General features: G+C 55.1%; 1 protein-coding gene across 3 annotated transcripts in view; it reads right to left on the bottom strand.

Annotated features, from left to right (window-relative positions):
* Positions 1-19024, bottom strand: part of NSG1 (neuronal vesicle trafficking associated 1) — a 31989-nt gene extending 12965 nt beyond the window's left edge. Inside the window, exons 1-3 of one of the 3 annotated variants that reach the window (XM_058430317.1) lie at positions 18826-19024; positions 17695-17849; positions 13891-14007 (exon numbers count right to left, since the gene is read on the bottom strand). In XM_058430317.1, the coding sequence (XP_058286300.1) occupies positions 13891-14007; positions 17695-17823 (246 nt within the window). In that variant the 5' untranslated portion in view covers positions 17824-17849; positions 18826-19024. Of the gene's footprint in view, positions 1-13890; positions 14008-17694; positions 17850-18210; positions 18477-18825 lie in introns of those variants that run through there. The other 2 variants (XM_032135938.2, XM_032135937.2) reach the window with 2 other exon arrangements.
* Positions 19025-20248: the final 1224 nt, after the last annotated feature.

Genomic DNA, 20248 nt, shown 5'->3' with positions numbered 1-20248 from the left:
GGCAGAGCTGGCTGGAGAAAGAAGGCACAGCCGTCCGCGGCACGTGGCAGCCGGAGGCAGTGGCAGGAGCCCAGCCAGGGAGGGCCGCCTGGGAATGACAGCCGCAAGCCCTGATGGTGCCTGGGGTCGGGACAGGCTCTGGACAGGGGCCGGGGCACAGACTCTGCGGCTCCAGCTCACTGGCCGGAAGTCTAGCACCTGGCTCCAGCCTGTGAATGGCAGTGAAATGAGCGCCTCCCAGGGACAGTCACGGGACACTGAGGACAGCACCTGGGAGAGGGGTACACGGCGGAGCCATCTGCTGTCGCTGCTGTTATCCTCACTCTCACCTCCTCACTGGCCCCGGGGTGGCGCCTGGCAGACAGCAGAGCGGGCTCTCAACCCTCTAACCAGCTGCCCTGTCGCATGCTCACCCGGGGCCACCCTGCCTGGGCTCCAGCTACCTGCCTTTCTCCAAGTCTACACTGCAGGGCTGCCTCACTCAGGGTGGTCCAGAAGGACTTGGTTCCATTTCACTGGCCTCCTTCATAACCCTTTATATTTCATTCTGTGCATCTGAAAACACTATTCTGAGAAGAGACTCAAGCCACCACAGGTGAAGATGTCCTGTTAGAAGAGGGTTTCAGGGAGCAGGCGTGGTGGCTCACGCCTGTAATCCCAACACTTTGGGAGGCAGAGGCGGGTGGATCATGAGGTCAGGAGTTCGAGACCGGCCTGGCCAACATGGTGAAACCCCATCTCTACTAAAAATATAAAAAATTAGCCAGGCGTGGTGGTGAGTGCCTGTAATCCCAGCTACTCAGGAGGCTGAGGCAGGAGAATTGCTTGAACCCGGTAGGTGGAGGTTGCAGTGAGCCGAGATCGTGCCACCGCACTCCAGCCTGGGTGACAGAGTGAGACTCCATCTCAAAAAAAGAAGAGGGTTTCAAATCCTTGAAGAGATGGAGCGTCATTAAACCTGTTTCTCCAGTTGGGAAGCCACATCAGTTTGGCTCCTGGCACCCCATCTGTCTAGGTTTGAAAAGAACCCCTATTCTCTCCTGCAGGGCTGTGGGGAAACCGCCTCCTCGGGGGTGTCCTCTGCAACCTGGCCAGGCCTTTCCTCTAGGATCCCAGGCCCGATGGCTGAGGAGCAAACTGAACCGTGCAACAAGAACACGAGAGTCCCTGGAACAGTCAAGGGGAGAAGGGCAAAGAAATACATCCAGGGAGAGTCAGCGGGCGGCCTGTGGTGTGGCAAAGCGCTCCCCTGCAGGCTGAGCTCTCTCTTCCCCCTGCCCTGTGCAGACTCTGGGGCTGGGGTCCCTTCAGCCACTGCAGGGCACAGCGTGGGGTCCACGGCCTAAGGAGAGAGAGGGCCACGGGCCTCTCCAGAAGCTGGCTCGGAGTTGAATCCTGTAAGCTGCTGACTGTGTGATCTTGAACAGGTCACCTGGCCTCTCTGGGCCCCACATCTCATCGCTGAAGTGGGGGAACCATGCCTCACACCCTGACGCATCTCAGGAGAAGGACAAGATACCACAAGTTGAGAGCACACTGGGCCCCTCAAAAAGAGATGCTGAAGTCCAGCCCCGAGGATCTGTGAAGGGGACCTGATTTGAAAATAGGATCTTTGCAAAATGAGGCCATCAGGGTGGGCCCTAATCCAACCAAACTGGTGTGTCCTTATAAAGAGGGGAAATTTGGATGTAGACAGACATGCACACAGGGAGAAGGCCGCGTGAGGACAGAAGATTAGAGCACTGTGTCTACACAGCAAAACCAAGGATGGTGGCAACCTCCAGGAACTAGGAGGGGCAAGGACAGAGTCTCCCCTGAGGGTTTCCAAGGGAGCACAGCCCTGCCGATGCCTTGATTTCAGACTTCTGGCCTCCAGTAGTGGGGGAGTAAATTTCTGTTGCTCTGAGTACCCCCAGTTTGCGGTACTTTGTTACGGGGCCCCTAATAGCAGAGTGACTTCAGAGCGGTCAGGACCAGCTCCCCTCCCCCACACTTGTTCTCTCTGCCATTACCCGGTTCCTTCTGCGCCATGCCAGGCTGCCCTGCCCTCTCTCCTCCTTGCCCTTCAAAGCCCTGGCCAGGCCCCCTGCCCCAGGAAAGCTCTGGAACATCCCAGCCTCTATCGGGACACCAATCGTGCATGCAGGCACCAAGGAGCCCAGCATCTCTTTTTTCCTAATTAAAGTGAAGTAAAAGTGTGTCACAGTTTGGAGACTTTCCTAAGTCCCTGCCCCCTTCCCGTGAGATACTTGGAAGGATTCTGGAACAATGGATGATGTTACTGAGCCAGACATCGGCGTTTCCTCCAGGACCTTGCAGTATCTTTTAAGCTTTCTCTACAACAACATGCCATGATCGTAAGCATCTGGGAGAACCACGACGACCAGCAACTCCATCTTTCAACCAATTTGAAAATACTTGAAAAGACAGACGAACTAGCCATTCATTGCCAGGGACTAAGAGTGAGATAACCTCGGGTTCCTGGCCTGCTCGGCCACACACAGTGACCCTGCAAAGGGCATCCGCCCCAACGCCTGGTTTCCTGTGAAAGGGATGCCGGCCCAGCACCTGCGTCTATGATGGGGTGTGCAGGAGACCCCATGGCTGGCAAACAGTGGGCACGTGAGCCGGGTGAGCCATTGTTACCCTATGGGAGACCCACTGCCACACAACGTTGCAGTCTCCATGCTGAGCAGAAGCTGCAGACCGTCCAATGCAACGCCTTTCTTTACACAGAACAAAGGCCTTGTCATTGAAAAGGCAGCACCTTCCAGTCGGCCAGCAGGACCCAGGTGATCCTAAGAGGCCGGTGTTGGCTATGCAAAAAGAGAGGTGGCAGCCATTCGCAGTGACTCCAGCCTGGGTACAAAATGGACTCAACTGTGGCTGCCGATGAGAATCATGGGAGGCTCTCATGTCCCCAACATCTGAACTCCACTCCAAGTAGTGATAGTGGCATAGCAAGTTTAAAACTCTCCAGATGCCTCCTGCATGTAGCCTAAGCTGGAAGCAAGGGGATAAACAAAGGATTCCACATCTGGGCAGAATTCCTGGGGGCTCCCAAGCTACACCCCCAACCAGACTTCATACTCTCATAACAAAACACTACCATTAGGAGGCGCTCTGGACACGTCCGCCGCCTTCTGCACTCTGGTCAGCATTGAAAGTCTGCGTAGTCCTTACACAACACCTGCAGGGCAGTATTACTGACTGTGTTTTACAAATGGGGAAACTGAGGCTCAAATGTGCATGACTGGGCCCAGGCAAACTGGCTGTCGTTGGCTGAGTAATGGCCCTAAAGACACCCAGGTCCTACTCCCGGAAATGTATATGGTAAGGGACTTCGCTGATTCAATCAAGTCAAGGACCTTGAGGAGAGGAGATTATTCTGGATGATTAGGTGGGCTCTAAAGGTAATCACAGGTGTCCTCCCAGCAGGGGAGCAGAGGGAGGTGCCCCTGCTGAGAAGGTGGTGACTTGAAGACAGAGAAAAGAGCAGAGAGAAGCTTGAAGACATTGCGCTACAGGATATGAAGGCAGAGGACGGGACCATGAGCCCCATGCAGTTCCAGAAGACAGAAGTGGCAGGGAAACAGTGTCTCCCTGACAGCCTCCAGACAGAGCGGGGCCCTGCACAGCGCTTGATTTTGGCGCAATGAAACTGACTTAGGACTTCTGACTTTCAGGCCTGGGGAGAATGCCCGTGCGCCATCTTCAGCTGTGGCATGGGTGGTAATTTGTTACACTCACCTCTCCTTTCAGTTCATCTTCCCACAGACGGAGCCCCTGAGGGCAGGGCTGTGATTCACACATCTGGCACAGAGAAGATGCCTCCTGCACATTCAGTGAGTGAGTGAGTGAGTGAGTGAGTGAATACAACCAGCAGATACTCTATCTCCTAATGAACACACACTGAGCAACTCTTGGGCACCTGGAGCCGACCCAGAATAACGTCTACACATCGAACAGAACGTGGATTTAGTTTGCAGGAGGTGCTGGCTGTCTTGGTTTTATTAAGCAAATAATCTTGCCTGGGAAGGAAGCAGATCCAGGGCAGCTCTTCCATCCACACCCCGTGAGTTGGTAGACAGTGTCTGACTCCCATGCCTGGCTTCTCCAGGTGGGCCAGGCAGTCTCTAGGTTGGGAGAAGCGCATTTCCTTAGAAGCCCGGCCTTTCTTCCAGGGTGCGTGTCTCCGCCAGGCACAGGAAGCGCGGGGCCCAGACCCGGGCCCACAGTGCCTGCAGGAACCCATGAACATGTTCAAGTTTTTGTTTCAAAATCAAAGGAGAAAGGCCGGGTGCCATGGCTCACGCCTGTAATTCCAGCCCTTTGGGAGGCTGATGTGGGCAGATCACCTGAGGTCAGGAGTTCGGGACCAGCCTGGCCAACATGGTGAAACCCCATCTCTACTAAAATTACAACAATTAACCAGGCCCAGTGGTGCGTGTCTATAATCCCAGCTACTTGGAGGGCTGAGGCAGAAGAATCATTCAAACCCGGGAGATAGAAGTTACAGTAAGCCAAGATCATGGACTGCACTCCAACCTGGGCTACAGAGCAAAACCCCATCTCGAAGAAAAAAAAAAATCAAAGGAAAAAATAAGAATAGCAGGCTGGGTGCTGTGGCTCATGCTGTAATCCCAGCACTTTGGGAGGCCGAAGCGAGAGGATCACTTGAGCCCAGGAGCTCGAGACCAGCCTGGGCAACATAGGGATAACTCATCTCTACCAAAAAAAAAAAAAAATTAGCTGGGCATGGGGGTATGCACCTGTGGTCCCAGCTGCTCAGGAGGCTGATTTGGGAGGATTGCTTCAGCCTGGGAGTTTGAGGCTGAAGTGAGCCGAGATGGTGCCACTACACACCAGCCTGGGTGACAAAGCGAGACCCTGTCTCAAAAAATCATCATCATCATACTGACACTGGTCAATCCATATTGAGGAACCCAGCCTGGACTATATTCATCTTTAGATCAAAGCAGTCAAAATTTTCTCTTTTTTTAATGAAGGAAGTGGTCCATGATGGCCAAAGCACCTCAGTCCCAAAAAGCCTTTTTCCTTCTTATTGGAATCCCCAGGCAGCCAGGGGACATTCTCAGGTGCTTTGACGTGGTTGAGCAGCTCTGAAGGGCTGTAGGGTCCCACAGCGTCACCCTGGTGTTAACTCTTCCCAACACAGGCAGAGAACTGCTAAAGAGCCAGCCCAGCTAACTTTGCTAGGGAAGGCTTCCAGGAGGAGGTGTCCACGTCCCAAAGGAGCAGGAGCTTACCAGGGAGGAGGGAAATGGGAGTCCAGCAGGGAGAAAGGGTTTGTGCCACGGGCCTGAAGCATCAAAAAACCCGGTGTCTATGACCAGTGTGGCTGCAGCATCGCACATCCTGCAGGAGAGGGAACACGAGCCCGGCGACAAAGATGCCTGTCTGCCACACCAAGACACTGGAAGCAGACAGGTCCCGGGTGTTTCAGGACCCCAGGGAGCAACTGCCACTTTGTGACAAACTAGCATTTCTCACAGCACAAGAAGTCATCTGAAGGACAGATGCCTACCACTGATGTGCACGCATGTGTGTATTATGGCAGGGTCTACATTATCCCGAAATTTACATCACTTCTGTGCAGCTGGCAGCAAAAGCTCTAAAGCAACGGCAATGGGATTATGGCTGCTGGGCAGGGATTTGTACTCATTGCTGTGCTTCCCACAGTTGCCCTGAGGTGGCCCAAGGTGGCCCAGCCCCCAGTGCTGTGGGTGTTAAGGGATAGTGCACTGGAGCAGCGGGTGCAGGGCTCCACCAGGTTTGTGTCATTGACCTCTTTGGCAGCTGTGTGAAACCACAAATCCTTAGAATGATGTTTTAAATGCATAAAACACAATACATACACTTGCAAAGAAAACTGATTATATTGAAATACTGGTATCGAAATATTACAAAAATATAAATTTGTGATATATATGTGTTTATTAACACACTGAACAAGATCTGATCCTGTGGCTTCAAAGGAACCATGAGCAATAAACACTGTTGCAAGATCACATTGTCCCACAGCTGCAATGTGATATAAAAACACCTGTGATACACATTGGTGACAAAGTCACAGGTACCACTAATACCTCTGTAGTTTACTGCCTACATTAAAAAGTGAAGGAATTTGTACACTGAAAACTATAAAAAATTTTTGAAGGAAATTAGAGGACATAAATAAAAGGAAAGATACCCTGTATTCATAGATTGAAAAACTTAATATTGTTAGGATGGGAACACTTTCCAAACTGATCTACAGATTCAAAACCATCTCTGTCAACAACCCAAAGGTCGTTTTGTTTGTTTGTTTGCAGAAAATGGAAATTACAAGGGACCCTAAAGAGCCAAAACTGTTTTCAAAACCAGTCTTGAAAACAAAGAACAAATTGGAGGAGTTCTCAATTTTAAAACTTACTACAAAGCTACAATAATCAAAACAGAGTGGTACTAGCATAAGACGAGATATATAAATCCATGTAATATAATTGAGAGTCCAGAAACAAAACCATGAGTCCATGGTCAACTGATTTTCAATAAGGGAGCCAAGACCATTCATTCAATAAGGAAAGAACAGTCTCTTCAACAATGGTGTTAGGACCACATGCAAAAGAATGTGACCCTTACCTCACACCATATATAAAAACTAACTCAACTGGGTCAAATATCTAAATATAAAAGTTAAGCCATAAAACTCTTAGAAGAAAACACAAGGGAAAAATCTTCATGTGATGTGGCAATGGTGTCTTAGATCAGGGGTCCTGAACCCCCAGGCTGCAGACCAGTACCAGACCATGGCCTGTTAGGAACTGGTCTGCACCGCAGGAGATGAGTGGCAGGTGAGCAAGCATTATTGCCTGAGCTCTGTTTCCTGTCAGATCAGTAGCAGCATTAGATTCTCATAGGAGTATGAACCCTATTGTCAACTGTGCATGCGAGGGGCCTAGGTTGTGTTCTCCTTATGAGAATCTAATGCCTGATGATCTAGTTTCATCCCAAAACCATCCCCTGCTCCCTGGTCAGTAGAAAAACTGTCTTCCACAAAACCAGTCCCTGGTGCCAAAAAGGTCAGGGACCACTATCTTAGATAGATATGACACCAAAAATACAAGCAATAGAAGAAAAAATAAATGATACTTCATCAAAAATGTAAAATTTTGTGCATCAAAGAAACTAGCAAGAAAGTGAAAAAAGAACCTATAGAATGGTAAAAAAATATTTACAAATCACATATCTTACAAGGGCTTAGTATCCAAAATATATAAGGAACTCTTACAACTCAACGACAAAAACACGGCTGGGTGAGGTGGCTCACACCTGTAATCCCAGCACTTTGGGAGGCCGAGGCAGGTGGATCACGAGGTCAGGGATTCAAGACCAGCCTGGCCAAGATAGTGAAACCCTGTCTCTACTAAAAATACAAAAATTAGCCAGGCATGGTGGCAGGTGCCTGTAATCCCAGCTACTTAGGAGGCTGAGGCAGGAGAATCGCTTGAACCCGGGGTATGGAGGATGCAGCAAGCCGAGATCACGCCACTGCACTCCAGCCTGGGTGACAGAGCGAGACTCCGTCTCAAAAAATAAAATAAAAAAATAAAGAATGGGCCAGAGGAGAGAGGCGGGAGGCTGAAGGTGTCGCAAACTATTGTGGGGGTGCTGACAAGAGGCCATGAGCCCTAGTGGAAGGCAAGGGAGACCTGAGGAGTGTTTTCTGGAAAGAACAGCCGGGAACAGAGAAATACAAACAGGATCTGGGCCTCAGGGTGCGTTTATGACGAGTTGATAAGGAGGGAACACGTGTCCTCGAGGCTCGGGGGTCCTGGGTGATGGCCACCACCCAGCATCCTGACCACTCACTGTGTCTGCTGTCACTCACAGAAGGGCCCCACCTGGGCGGGGAGTTACATGGTCACTCAAGTGAAAGGCAGTGGCCCATGGCCTCGTTCTCGGAACGCTCACCGTCTGGACAGGGAAGCCTGAGCGGCCCCAGCACTGGCTGTGCTCCCGTCTGCCCTCTCAGGTCTGGGGCCACTGCCCAGCTCAGGGTCTGCAGGGGAGGTGCCCTACACACCCCACTGGCGTGGAGGATAGAGCACAGTGGCATTTGGTGTGTCACCCTCATTAGCTGGGTGACCTTGGGCCTGTTCCTTAACCTTTCTGGCCTTATTTCCCCACCTACAAAATCAGGACAGCAGGGTCAACCATCAGAAACTGTTACTAACAGTGAACGAGACAGTGCTCATGGCGCCCCAAGCCCAAGCATGCACCGGGTAGATGGCGCCAGGTCGACGGCGCTGGGTGGCTGCTGTTACTCTCCCCATCCTCCTACCCTCAGGGGGAGGGAGAAGGAAATGAGCATTTCTGCTGAGTAATGCAGTTTAAAAAAAAAAAGGAAAAAACTTGGAAAAAGATGAATCCCGACATCTTCAAGCGTTTACAGCACTAAATATTTTAGGTAACCCACACAAAAGTGAACACATATACACACACACACACACACACACACACACACAATGACTGAACCCACGTGGTATCCGATCCGGCCGAAGCCCCCACACTACAGCTGGCCTGGGGAAGGTGGGCTCTGCAACCACAGCCCCAGGATCCTACAAGATGCTCGCATAGCTAAAGGTGAGGGGGCGTCCACACACACTTTCAGGGTCTCCAATACCACCCCCATGGGAAGAACCCCACCCCCACTGCTGAATGCCAAGGAAACGGCATCACTGTTCATAAATATTTAAGAAATGCATCTTGAAACACACCAGGGGCTTACTGGAGAGTGTGGGAACAGATGGGCACGCAGGAAGCTCAAGGTCATTAGGGATGTGAAGAAAAGACACAAACCACCCACAGAGTCCTCTGCGACAGGATGCAGAGGGACACCCCCACCAGAGTCTGGACTGCCAACCACGAGGACCACGCAGACTAACGAGGACTCTCCTGCCAAGCCGCTCCCCAGCCCTGTGCTGGCGGTGAAAGGTGTTCCTGTGCAAAGCCGACCTTAGAATCTCTCAAGGCCCCAGGGTGACATGGTACCCAGTGAGGGTCAGGGCTGGACCACCCAAACCTGATCTCACATCACAGGCAAACAGGGTGTGGAGACCTCTCCAGTGTCAGCAGCCAGTCATCACCGGAACCACAAAGCACGAATGACTGGAGTGGGCCCTGAGGGAGCCTTCCTGTCACCTGCCTAATGAGGGCCCCTAATGACAGTCTCCAGACCGGAAGGAGAACTGCAAGCAGCGGCCCCAGCAGCCCCGACCCGCCGCTCTGCAGGCATCCGTGGGGAAGTGCAATTTCAAAAATGTTTAGGTTTGGTTAATTTGAGAAACATCTCAGCCAGTGTTTATTCTCAGCGTAAATATGCCTCCAGTTAATTAAGCGACTGCTTTCCTTGACAAGAACCTCTTTGGAAGCCCAAGCCGCTGGCCGCCGCTGGGGGAGCCCTCCTGCCATCCCATGTGGCGGAGTCTCTCAGAACCTTCTCCCAGTCAGCAGTTACCTAGCAACCAGCCTAGCAACCTCACAGCCAAGAGATTAATCCCCAAGTGACAATCAGAAAGCTGCATCCAAAAAGACACTCCGTTTCAAAGATGCCATCCAAAGGCCTATAAAGATGAGGTGCTTCTGAGCTACACAAATTGGAGACAGGAGGGGACAAACGATTTACCTGTCACTTCAACATCGGAAAGGCGAGATTCCATTCCTGCGATTCACCCGTGGAGATGAAAGAGCTAAGATGATGGCTGGGCCAGGGAGCTGCACGGAAGCTGTCCAGTCACTAGTGGGACGAGGAAGATGCTCTGTCCCAACCACAGATTCAACTGGGCCCTGGCAGGGGGGCACACAAGCCAGGGAGGGTGGATCTCTATTCTGCACCCTCCATCATGCCCGTGTCTCCAGCATAGCCTGCTCCCCACATGCTCCCGTTTCAGAAAGAGACCCCCAGCCCTCAATCAGCTGCAGCTTCACACACGCCTCATTGTGTGCACGCGTTCAGGGATGCCAGAAATCTAACTGGGCAATAAAAAGCTGGGAGAACATTCCAGAAAGGTGGGCACCCTTAGCATTCCCAAAAGGCACCAGCCCTCCTCATCCTTCCCAGCTTCTGTGCTAGAATCCCCATCGGAAAGGTTTGAAAACTCAGGATACATTAGGATCACCTGGAAAGCATCTGTTAAAACACATCTCCCTGGTGTTCAGGGTCCCTGGGTTAAAATCAAACTTCAGGTGATGCTGACTCAGGTGGCTCCAGATACACCTGGGGAAGCAGCACTTTGGAGGTTGCCTCTCACATCCACCTCACAGCAAGTGGGCAGGGAGCTAGGTAAATCTCCTTCCCAGTTGAGAAGGGGCTCAGAGCAGGCACAGAGAAGAGACGCCCTTAGAATGCAAGTTGTTCAGCTGCAAAAGTCCAGCCTGCAGGCTTCCTGGGCAAGCTGGTGGGCTGAGGTATGCCACAGCAACAGGCTTCTAGAGCCGGCTGCCCAGCTCCTACTCTGCCTCTGCCACTCACTCACTGTGTGGTTTTGAGCAGGTCACCTGTCTGACTTGGTGAGAACTGACAGGCATCGCCTGTTAGAGGCTTACATGCAAGCATGGCCCCGAGAGAGAGGCCTCAATCCGATGAGCTGCCACTGAACTTCCTCAACAAGCAAGGACCCACGGGCAGACCCAGGAAATCTCGCCAAGTCCCCCATTCATGGCAGGCCAGCAGCACAATTAGTCATCCATTTACTTATCAAGCTGTTACTGTGTGTGCAATAAGCGCCAGGGAGATGGTATCAAGGAGCTCTTACCACGGCTGGCATGGAGCAGCTGATGAGGAAGTTCTGTCTGCACAGAGTCCCTAGGCCTTCATTTTTGGCTGACATTCTTCACTCAGGGGGTCTCTATGGCCTTGTTCCCCTCCTCGGGTCACCAGTTCAGGTAGAGCAGCCTATGCTTGGAAGGGCCACACCAATGGACCTTGCCAGGACACTGGGTCACAGGTTTCACACCCAAAGAGAAGACAGCCCAACACAGACTCTCAAAAGAGAGCACCTGGGGGAAGGGAGCCTGGAAACCAGGACTCAGGAAGAAATGACAGAAAAAGCAGCTGTACACTGGGGAGGCTTCCGGGGTACCTGAGCCTGCCATGTCTCTGAAGGCCTTGGGGATGGGGAAGGAGGGCACCGCACATGCTGTGTGGCTCAAGGCAGCAGAGCAAGGGTTTTGAATCAACAAAGGGAAAGGATTTGTAGAAGCTGAATGGCTCAATAGCGATGGCGCCTGGGGTGAGTGCTCCCACACAAACCCACTTCTCCAAGAAACCAAGGACCTCTGGTGCCACAGCCGAGAGCAGGCTGCCAAGACTCTCTGCCTCAGTTTCCCCTCTATGTAAAATGGAGCTATGAGGGCGCCTACCTCCTGAGGTGTTTATGAAGATTAAATGAGATAATATGAGCATAGGAGTGTGAAGCAGAGTCTAGCTCATGGAGCACTCCGTCACTGTTAGATGCTATTGCAGCCTGGCTACAAAGGGCCCTGGAAACAGGATAGTGAGGTTTGTTGCAAATGAGAGGAACCCAGGAGGCTTCCTGGCAGAGGTGTGACCTGCACCTGCCCTGGGAGGAGATGGAAGGGATGGGGTCTGGGAAGCAACGGGTGTCCCATGGGAGTGGGGAGGGATGTGGCGCAAGGTATGGTGGGAAGGCCTTGGCTTTGAAGCTAGAGAGTCACAGAGGGAGCACCCCAGCCACCCTGGGGCCACCTGGGACTCAACAGCCTTGTGTGTAAAGGGGCCAGTGCCACCCCCTTCAGGGCAGTTTTGAATCATAAAGGAGGAAAGGAAAACTAAGCAGAGGAACACACCCAGCGGACTTAGTCCAGTACAGTCATGTACTGAGCACCTACTGCATACATCACCTTCTCAGACAGCCACAGGAGGTACAGGCAGGGAGACGAGGCAGGGCCTCTGCTGCCAGCAGCCAGTCTACTGGGACGAGCACAATCACCCATGGTCTTCTGAGCCTTCAGGTTCTGGGCAACAGGGTCCAGGTAACCACAGAGTCTCAGCCAAGGCTGCCGAGGGCCCTGGTGGCAAATATGCGTCACCCATTCCTTAGGCAAGAGACCTGGGGACCTGCTTCAGGTGGTCATGTGGGAAAAGTACAAATGAAGAACACCAGAGGTCGGGGACAGAGCCTGGCACATCATAGACACTCAACAGATGAAGGAATAGCTGTTCAAGTGCCGCACTGCACCCCGCTCTGTGGGGACCTAAAACGCCGGGGCTGGGAAAGCAAAGGGCAAGTGGGGCCTGAGAAACCCAGACACACTCAGACATCAGACAGCATTTAGCCAACAGGACAGAGGACACCGTGACCTTGAAATCAAGGCCACTCCTGCCTCAACCAGGGGCAGCAGCCAAACCTAGGGTGCAGATGGGGCAGGACAGGTGAGTGGCAGCAGATAAGGCACATGCTAATCGCACTGGCCAGCGCAGAAGACAGGTGTTGACCTCATTACATCTTGGGCCTGGCCATGAACCTCAAACACGTATGATCTGCTGAGCCAGGAGCCACCAAAAGAGCCTCTCGGCACACACGACATCCTTACATACCAGCAGGGACAGACACAGACTGCTGTGTGCCTCGACTTCCCCATCTGTAACACCGGTAATACAAATAGTACCTACTATTAGTAGGGAGCAGGCAGAGGGCTGCTGGGAGGATTCGCTGAGCTGACACAAGTAATGGCCCCACAGCAACACTCACGGGACCCGCTGGACCAGGCAGGTCCTGACAGGTAGCGTGTGAAAACGGGAAGGAGGGACTGAAAGTCAGATTACGCCCTGGCTTCCCCAGTCTGTGGGCTTCAGCTTCATCTGTTAACCGGGGATGGCCCCCAGTCCCGCCTTCTGTGATCCACAGGGTTGTCACAGAGATCAAATATGATGCCATACCCACAGGTGCTCTGGAAACTGCAGGGGGTGGATATGGGAGTCCCTGTGCCCCCAGCACAAGCAAACTGCTCACACTGCCAAGTGGAGGGTGACCAGAGAGCCAGACAGGGCCACTCTGCAAGGCCTGGGGCCCACTGATGTCTCTCAGTTCACCTCCTTGAATCTGGATGAGGCTACCACTTTCCCCTGTCTCTCCTGTTCCTCAAAGAATGAGTTTCCTCATCAGTATCCCAACTTGTTCTTCAACCAAGGTGACCTCTGAAGGCAGCCAAGCTGGCAAGAAGGCTCCTCCCACCCAGACAGGCTGGAACCCTCCCGCTCTCAGCAGCACCCCTTCATCCCATCGGGATGGGGGGAAGGACAGAAGATACACACAGGCCCAAAGCCAGACCCCCTGCAGATCGGATCCTGGCTCTGCTGTGTAGAGCTGTGACCACTCTGTGCCTCAACCTCTCCACCTGTAAAATGGGTTATACCGATAGTACTGGGGTGCCAGGAGGGTTGCTCAGATGAGCTCACTAGGTAAAGGGCTGGGACCCCTGTCTGGCACGTGATCAGTGCCGTGCATTATCTTTTTGTTATTGTCTCCTTCCTTCCTGGAACTGTTTAGTAAATATTTTAATGTTTGGTAAGTGATTTTTCATATGTTTATAACCTTTGTCTAAAAGACAGTTCATGGGTGGGTTTTCCCGGTTATAAAAATAAGTAATATGTGATCATTTTGGAAGAGGAAAAGAAAAAAGAAATGTACAAAAAGCACAAGGACATCTTGGCAGGCAGCCAGAAGTTACTGGGTGTGCACAGCTGGGATCAGCCCAGACAAACGATGTCAAACCCTGGCCCTCTCTGCAGGGCATCTCTGCAGCTCAGCAGACCCGTTCTCGGGGCAAAAGCAGCATCTCACCCACCACAGGACCACTCACCTTAAACCTCTCGGTGACACCCTCCGTGATGCTGACGGTGAACTCAGCAATTTGGGGAGGACGTGCTTTCCCTTTCTTGCGGTCAGGTTCATACTCGGTCTTAGTTTTCACCACCACCTTATCCAGGAAACAGAGAAACAACCGTCAGATGCATTCAGACATATCTACCCAAAGAGGGTGGGTCCTGGAACTCCCATATTCAAAGTCACCATTTGCCAGGAAGAAATTCACAAGAAGAACGAGAACAGCCACTACTTTTTGGAAATCTCCTCTGTGCCAGGACTTTCAGAGAAATGACCCATTCATAATCCTGAGAGCAGTCCCAGGAGGGAAATATTATAACCAAGGGGCACAGAAGTTAAGCTCGTTGACCAAGGTCACGCGGCTCATAGGTGGCAGGAGGGGGATGCAGCCTGGCACCTGACTCCTAACCCAGTGCTCCTTCCACCCACCAGAGCCAAAGCCTGGCTTGGCCCAGGAAGCTGGGAGGCTGCACCTGCTTTTTCACTGGCCTTGCTGTGCCACCATGGGCACAAGAAGAGGAGGTCTGAGGGTACTGTCCACAGCCCTCCAGGACTGGCTGGAGAAGCTGGCCACCAGCCTGTCAGGAAACAGATCCAGGATCAACCTCTTTGCCTCCACCCCCACATCCTCCTCTCCCCCTGCCCCTGCCACAGCCCCCAAAGGGTCTCCCTGCTCTCATTCCCCTCCACCCCCTACTGTGAAGCAGAAGCATGTTTGTCCAACCTGGAAACCAGCCCTTGCATCTGCCCTACACGCCAGCAGCTCCAGATGGACCCAAGAAGCCTCCCCGCCCGGGACACTCACAGCCCTGGCCTCAGCAGCGCTGCCTTCGTCACTCACCACACCCGTTGCCAGGGACTGTTTACTTCTCTGTCCCACTGGACTGGGAGGTGTTCAAGAGCAGTGTCAAGGTGTTATAGGTCTCTAATCCCCAAACCCCACTCCCCAAGCCAGGTTTCAGGAGAGGCTGTTGCACTAGAGACAGCCAGCCACCTCCAAGCTCTTTCTCCCCCGAGGGACGAGGCCCCTTCATCGGGCAGTCCGTCGCCTGCTCTCCACAATGGTGGGGCCCAGGGCAGAACAAAGAGACCCCAGCAACTGGGGACGGTCAGCCCCGGGCGGGCAGCCAAAGGGCCTCTCATCCTGCGCTGTGACCCCCAAAGCCAGCCTTGGGGAGAAAGAACAGCAGAGCCCATTCCAGGGGTCACTGAAAAATGATCCCAAGAGCCATAAACCTTGTAACCACACTCTTGGCCTCCGACCCCAACTCTTTTTCCAGCCAGTGCTCCTGCGGTGGAGAGGGAGGGGGTGCCTGGCATGGGTTGGCCTGGGCACCCACCCCTGTGAGGCACTCATTTCTTGAGGCAGTGGTTGGGTGTCACCCTGCCATCCTCAAACCCCAACTGGACCCAACTAGCCAGTGACCTTGAGCACCCAGGCCTAGACTGGCCAATGAATGGGAAACAAGGCTACTGCTGAGGATGAGGAAACCCACGGAAACCTCCACCATATGTGGGGGCCCCATCAATATTCTGTCGACCTGGATTCTATCCACACCTGCCACTAACAGGCTAGGTGACCTTGGGCAATTCTCAAACTCTCTGTGCCTGCATTTCCACATCTGCAAAATGGGGCTAACATTGGTAGTGACCTCATGGTATTGTCAACACATTAAAATAATTTAAACCTGTAAAACTGGCAGAATAGCTCCTGGTGCAGAATAAGTGTCTGGCAAATGTCAGGGGAGACCAGCCCTGACTCTGCTGCCAGCACTGTGACTGCTGTCACCGCTGCACCCCCAGCACCTCAGCACTCCATACATGTTCTCAGAACAGATTCTCATTTATAACCCAACTGTGTCACCACCCCTCAGAAGCCATGTCACCTGGAACAGGTGACATCTTCTCCCTGAACTCTGACTGTTAGCAACATGTTGCTGTTGTTCAGGTTAAGAGAGGTCTTACGTGAGGGATGTCTGGCTCCGAGCAGGGTGGAGTAAGAGGCACTGCCAGAAACTTGCATCCTGGAGGACTGTAACCTTCAGCCCAGTGACCTTGGGCATGTCCCATAAATGCTCTGAGGCTCAGTTTCCTCATTGTGACCTTAGAAGCCTTCTGGAAAATGACCCCAAGAGCCATAACCCTTGTACCCACACTCAGTCCCGGCTGGAAGTCCTGGCTGGACCCGAGAAGATCATCCCTGCTGGCTGCCCCGCTTTAGACACTTGCAGAGAGAGGAGACTCATCACCTTTCCCAGCTGCCTAGGCTACTCCTAGTCAACCTAATTAGTTGGTGAGGATTTCACACCTGCCTGAAACCCTCCTCCCAGTATAAACTAACCGTGCCAAATGGTTCTGGAATGGAACAGACTGAGGACAAGAGAGGAAGCTCAGGCCAAGTGAGGGGAATCACCTGATAGAGGTGCTGCCTCAGGACACGGAGTTCCTGGCACAGGCGCCACTGCTCCTCAGCCGAGCAGCTGGGGGCCAAGGCAGGAGGGGGTGTGGGGGCCTCGGGGCCAGGCCCTGCTAACTGGACAAGTCTGATGCCTAGACAGGGAGGGGTGGAGTAGAAGCTGAGGCCTCAGGCAGCCCTGCCCCTCCTGCAAAGCCTAGCCTGGACCATCAGTGGCCCAGAGTCGCACCACCATGGCCTGGGGGGCACAGGTGTGGCCAGCTGATCCCCCTTTCTTGAACTGAAACCCCGGCTGCCAGCCTCTTCCCGGCTCCTGCCTCCCTCCCCAGAAAACACACACAATAAAGCTGGGAGGACACCTTCACGGGGTTAGGGCCCCCACCAGGACACCCCCAGCCCACAACACCCGACCCGTCAGCAATCACCAACTTGCTGGAAGGAAGACAGAGCCCTGGCTCAGAGCCCCTTCACCAGGGACTAAATGAGAAAATAAATAGAAAAGCACTTCCGGGAATTAGTCGTGGCTGTGGTGGTTTGTAAGGGGCAGCAAGATGCTGAGAATAGATGCTGTGTCTATGATCTTAGATGTGAGTTTTACAGTACAATTGCCTAGACATGCAAAGATCTATTTACATTTTTAAGTGTTAACTCTTGGAAATATTCTTCTTAGCAAACAGAAACGACTTAATTGCATGCTATATTCAAAAAAAGATTCTTTAAATTCAGCAGAAAACATTTTGGGGAAAGGTTGATGAATAGTTGTTACCAGTGACACCAATACTGAGCGAGCCCGGGCACTTATTTGGAGATTTCACAAAAGGAACAAAGAGGAAGGAGACCCTGTGTGAGCGCGCACACCCTCCTGCACCTAGCGCCAGCCTGGCAGGGGCAGGCAGAAAGGACGAGAACAATTCAGCCCTGGGGAGGGGCCATCTGACCAAGGAGAACGCTCCGCCGCCTCGGTGGGGCAAGTCGGGCTGAAACTGCCACACCCGGGAAGGTACAGGGGCAACCTCGCCCGCTCCTAGGCTCACCCCCGATCCAGAGCCCCTGGGGCCACGGGGCAAGGGAGCAGCAGGGCAGCTGCGGGGCCAGGGCCCTCTCGGATGAGGCTCCCAGGAAAAACGCGAAGGAATCTTGCCCCACCACGTTCCACTGTCAGGACGAGGATATCATCTAAGGCAGGGCCCCCCTCCCCCACAGAATCCCGCGCGGGTACACTGTCCTCGCCGCGCTCCCTCCGGCCTCCCGAGCCCGCCCCCACTTCGCGTACCCAGCGCACGCGGCGCGTTTCTTTTGTTGCAGCCGCCGTGCGAGATTTAGGGGTGCGCACCCGGCAACGTGGAGGGGCGTGGGGGGGCTTACCTTATCCGGGGGCGGGAACTGCAGCTGATTGACATCGAGGGGCGTCATCAGGGGAATGGTGTCGAAGCCATCCTCCAGCAGCGGCTGCTTGGTGCCCTTCTCTGCGAAATTGTTCCCCAACTTCACCATCGTTCCGGGAGCTCCGAGGCTGCAGCCTGCGGCGGGAGGGCCGGGGGGAGTCACCGCAAGCAAGACCCGGGGCGGGGCGGGGGGAAGTGGGCACCCACACCCACCGGCGTCCCGGCGTCCGCGAGCTCGCCGGCCCCGCTTCGTCTCGGAGAGGGGTCGTGGGGACGCGGTGGTCATGGCCCGATGCGGGGGTCGGGTGGTGCTGTGTATTTCTAGACCCTCATCTCGCAGGACCCAAGCGCCAAGCGCAAGGGCGCACCGCGGCCAGGAAAGGGGGCGCCGCCCCTGCCCAGCCCCTCCAGACCCGGTCCCCGGCCCTGGGGCCGCCGCACCTGGGCGACCCGCCGTTCACAGCCCCGTCCCGCGCACTCGGGGAGATGGGCATACCCCGGGCCCCGCTCCTGGGCAGGCAAGGTCTGGCCACGGCGAGCCCAGGCGCGGCCGGCCGCACTCACCCACGCCCGGCTCCGGCAGGTCAGCTCAGCGCTCCGAGCTCCGCGCACCGAGCTCCGCCTCGCCTGCTCCTGCTCGCAGCAATGGCGGAGGCGGCGCCGCGCGCAGACCCGGGAAGGGGAGCGAGCGATTGGGCTCCACGGCCGCTCCCTCCTCCTCGCGCCGCCGCCTCCCTTCCTGCCGCTCCCGGGGGCTGCGTGCGCGCGGGTGGGTGCGCGCGGGTGGCCGCGCCTCCGCCTTGACGCAGCGCCCGCCTGGCCGCACAAAGGAGTGCGGGGCTGGGCGGGAGCCTCCCCTGGGACCATGCGCCCGCCCTGAGCCCGAGGAGGGAATAGGGGAGCGGGAGAGGACGCGCCCCCAGGAGGGATCTCGGAGCGGCGGAGGGCGCCCGGAGCGGGAGGACTGCGGGCTGCGCCACCCCGGGCGGCGGCATGGGCGCGAGGCGCTTAGAAAGGAGAAAGGGGAGGCGGGGACCCTAGGGACAGAGCGACCCCCCAGGGGTGCGGGGAGGTGCAGAGAGGGTCCCCGCCCGCAGCGCGCCGCGCTCACCTAGGGGTCCTGAGGACGTTCAAGGGTTTGGGGGGATGGGCCCAGGAGGCGCTGGGTGGTGGCGGAGACCAGAGCAGGGAGTTCCTTAGCGCTGGGTTGGGGAGGGGGCGACCAAAAGAGGGCGAGTCCGCGTATAAAGGGGGCGCGGCCCGAAAAGGAGGAGGAGGTTTTCGGTGGTGCGGGAGGCGGAGCAGCGCTCTCCCAGGGCTGGGGTGCGGGCGCCCAGGGTGAGGCTGCCCCAGGCAGCGGGAGGGAAGTCGTTCTAGGCAAAGAGCGCTAAGTGCGCCGCGCGGAGGGAGGCGGAAAGGTTCCTCCGCTCTGGTTGGCAGAGAGGGCGGAGGTCCTACTGCAGCCGCCGCCCGAGCATCCTGGGTACAGAGGAGGGGCCGCCGGGACCGGGACGCAGAGAGAAGGGGGGTGGTTCTAGCCTGACTTGCGCCCCCAAACCCCGAGCGCAGCCGCTGTCGCAGCTTCCCAGAGAGGGTCCTGTTTGCAGACCTCCAACCCGTCCTGACGGCAGGACTCACGGATGAAAGACTATGGGGTGTGGGGGCGAGGCCGAAATGGGAGTGGAGCCCGCGCGGAAGGAGGCCGGCTGCGGGGATCGGTGCCTCCTGGGCACCCGGGGCCAGGAGCTGGGCCCTGTCAGGCGCTGGACGAGGAGGAGGCATCCCCCAGATTCGATACTTTTTCACACCCTTTCCGAGGACTTCCGCGTGGCACCACGGAGGGTCCGGGGCGTTTTCCATCAGCCGTCTGAGAATCCTGGGAATAAGCCAAGAGCACAGGAGCAGCCACCGCCTTGAGCCCCAGGCACAGCCTGGGAACTTGCCGCGGGTGCCGTGATTTCAAAACCCCCAGGAGGGCTAGCCGTCTTTGACAGGTGACCTAGTGGGTCTCTCGTAACTCGCCCCAACTCTCCAGCCAGGGTCTAAGTGTGCCTTTGACCACAGGCCAGCCTGGACTGAACCCAGGCTCTTGGCAGAGGCACCCCGCCCCCAACCCAGGGAAAGCGGGTGTCAGACTCTGGCCCCTGCCACGGGCCTCAGGGACCCACAGAAGTCACCTTTCTGGCACTTTGATGCCTTCCTGAAGCAGGTGAAGAAGAGAAGATTTCTCTCGCTCCACTTTAGAAATCTGCCCAGGCATCTGCCACGAGGGTGACTCACTGGTCAGGAGAAACCCTTTGGGCTTAAGCAAGGGAATGGCTTCCCCGCCCCCCCCCCCCCCCCCCCGTCTCAGGCTCAAGCGTTTAACAGAACCCAACACACACACGCGCGCACACACACACACACACACACACTCGGTCAGAATTCCACACCAGGAGGAAAAAAGTGGAGGCCCTGCCCCTCCCTCAAAGACTGTCAACTGAGGAGGACAGAGAGGCAAGAAGGACCTAGGTTGTCCCAGAGATGGACGGTGG

Source organism: Hylobates moloch, unplaced genomic scaffold (genome assembly GCF_009828535.3).
Source record: "Hylobates moloch isolate HMO894 unplaced genomic scaffold, HMol_V3 SCAFFOLD_17, whole genome shotgun sequence".
Lineage (NCBI taxonomy): Eukaryota > Metazoa > Chordata > Mammalia > Primates > Hylobatidae > Hylobates > Hylobates moloch.
Note: the sequence above shows the minus strand (reverse complement) of the source record. Positions and strands in the feature narration are given on the sequence as shown.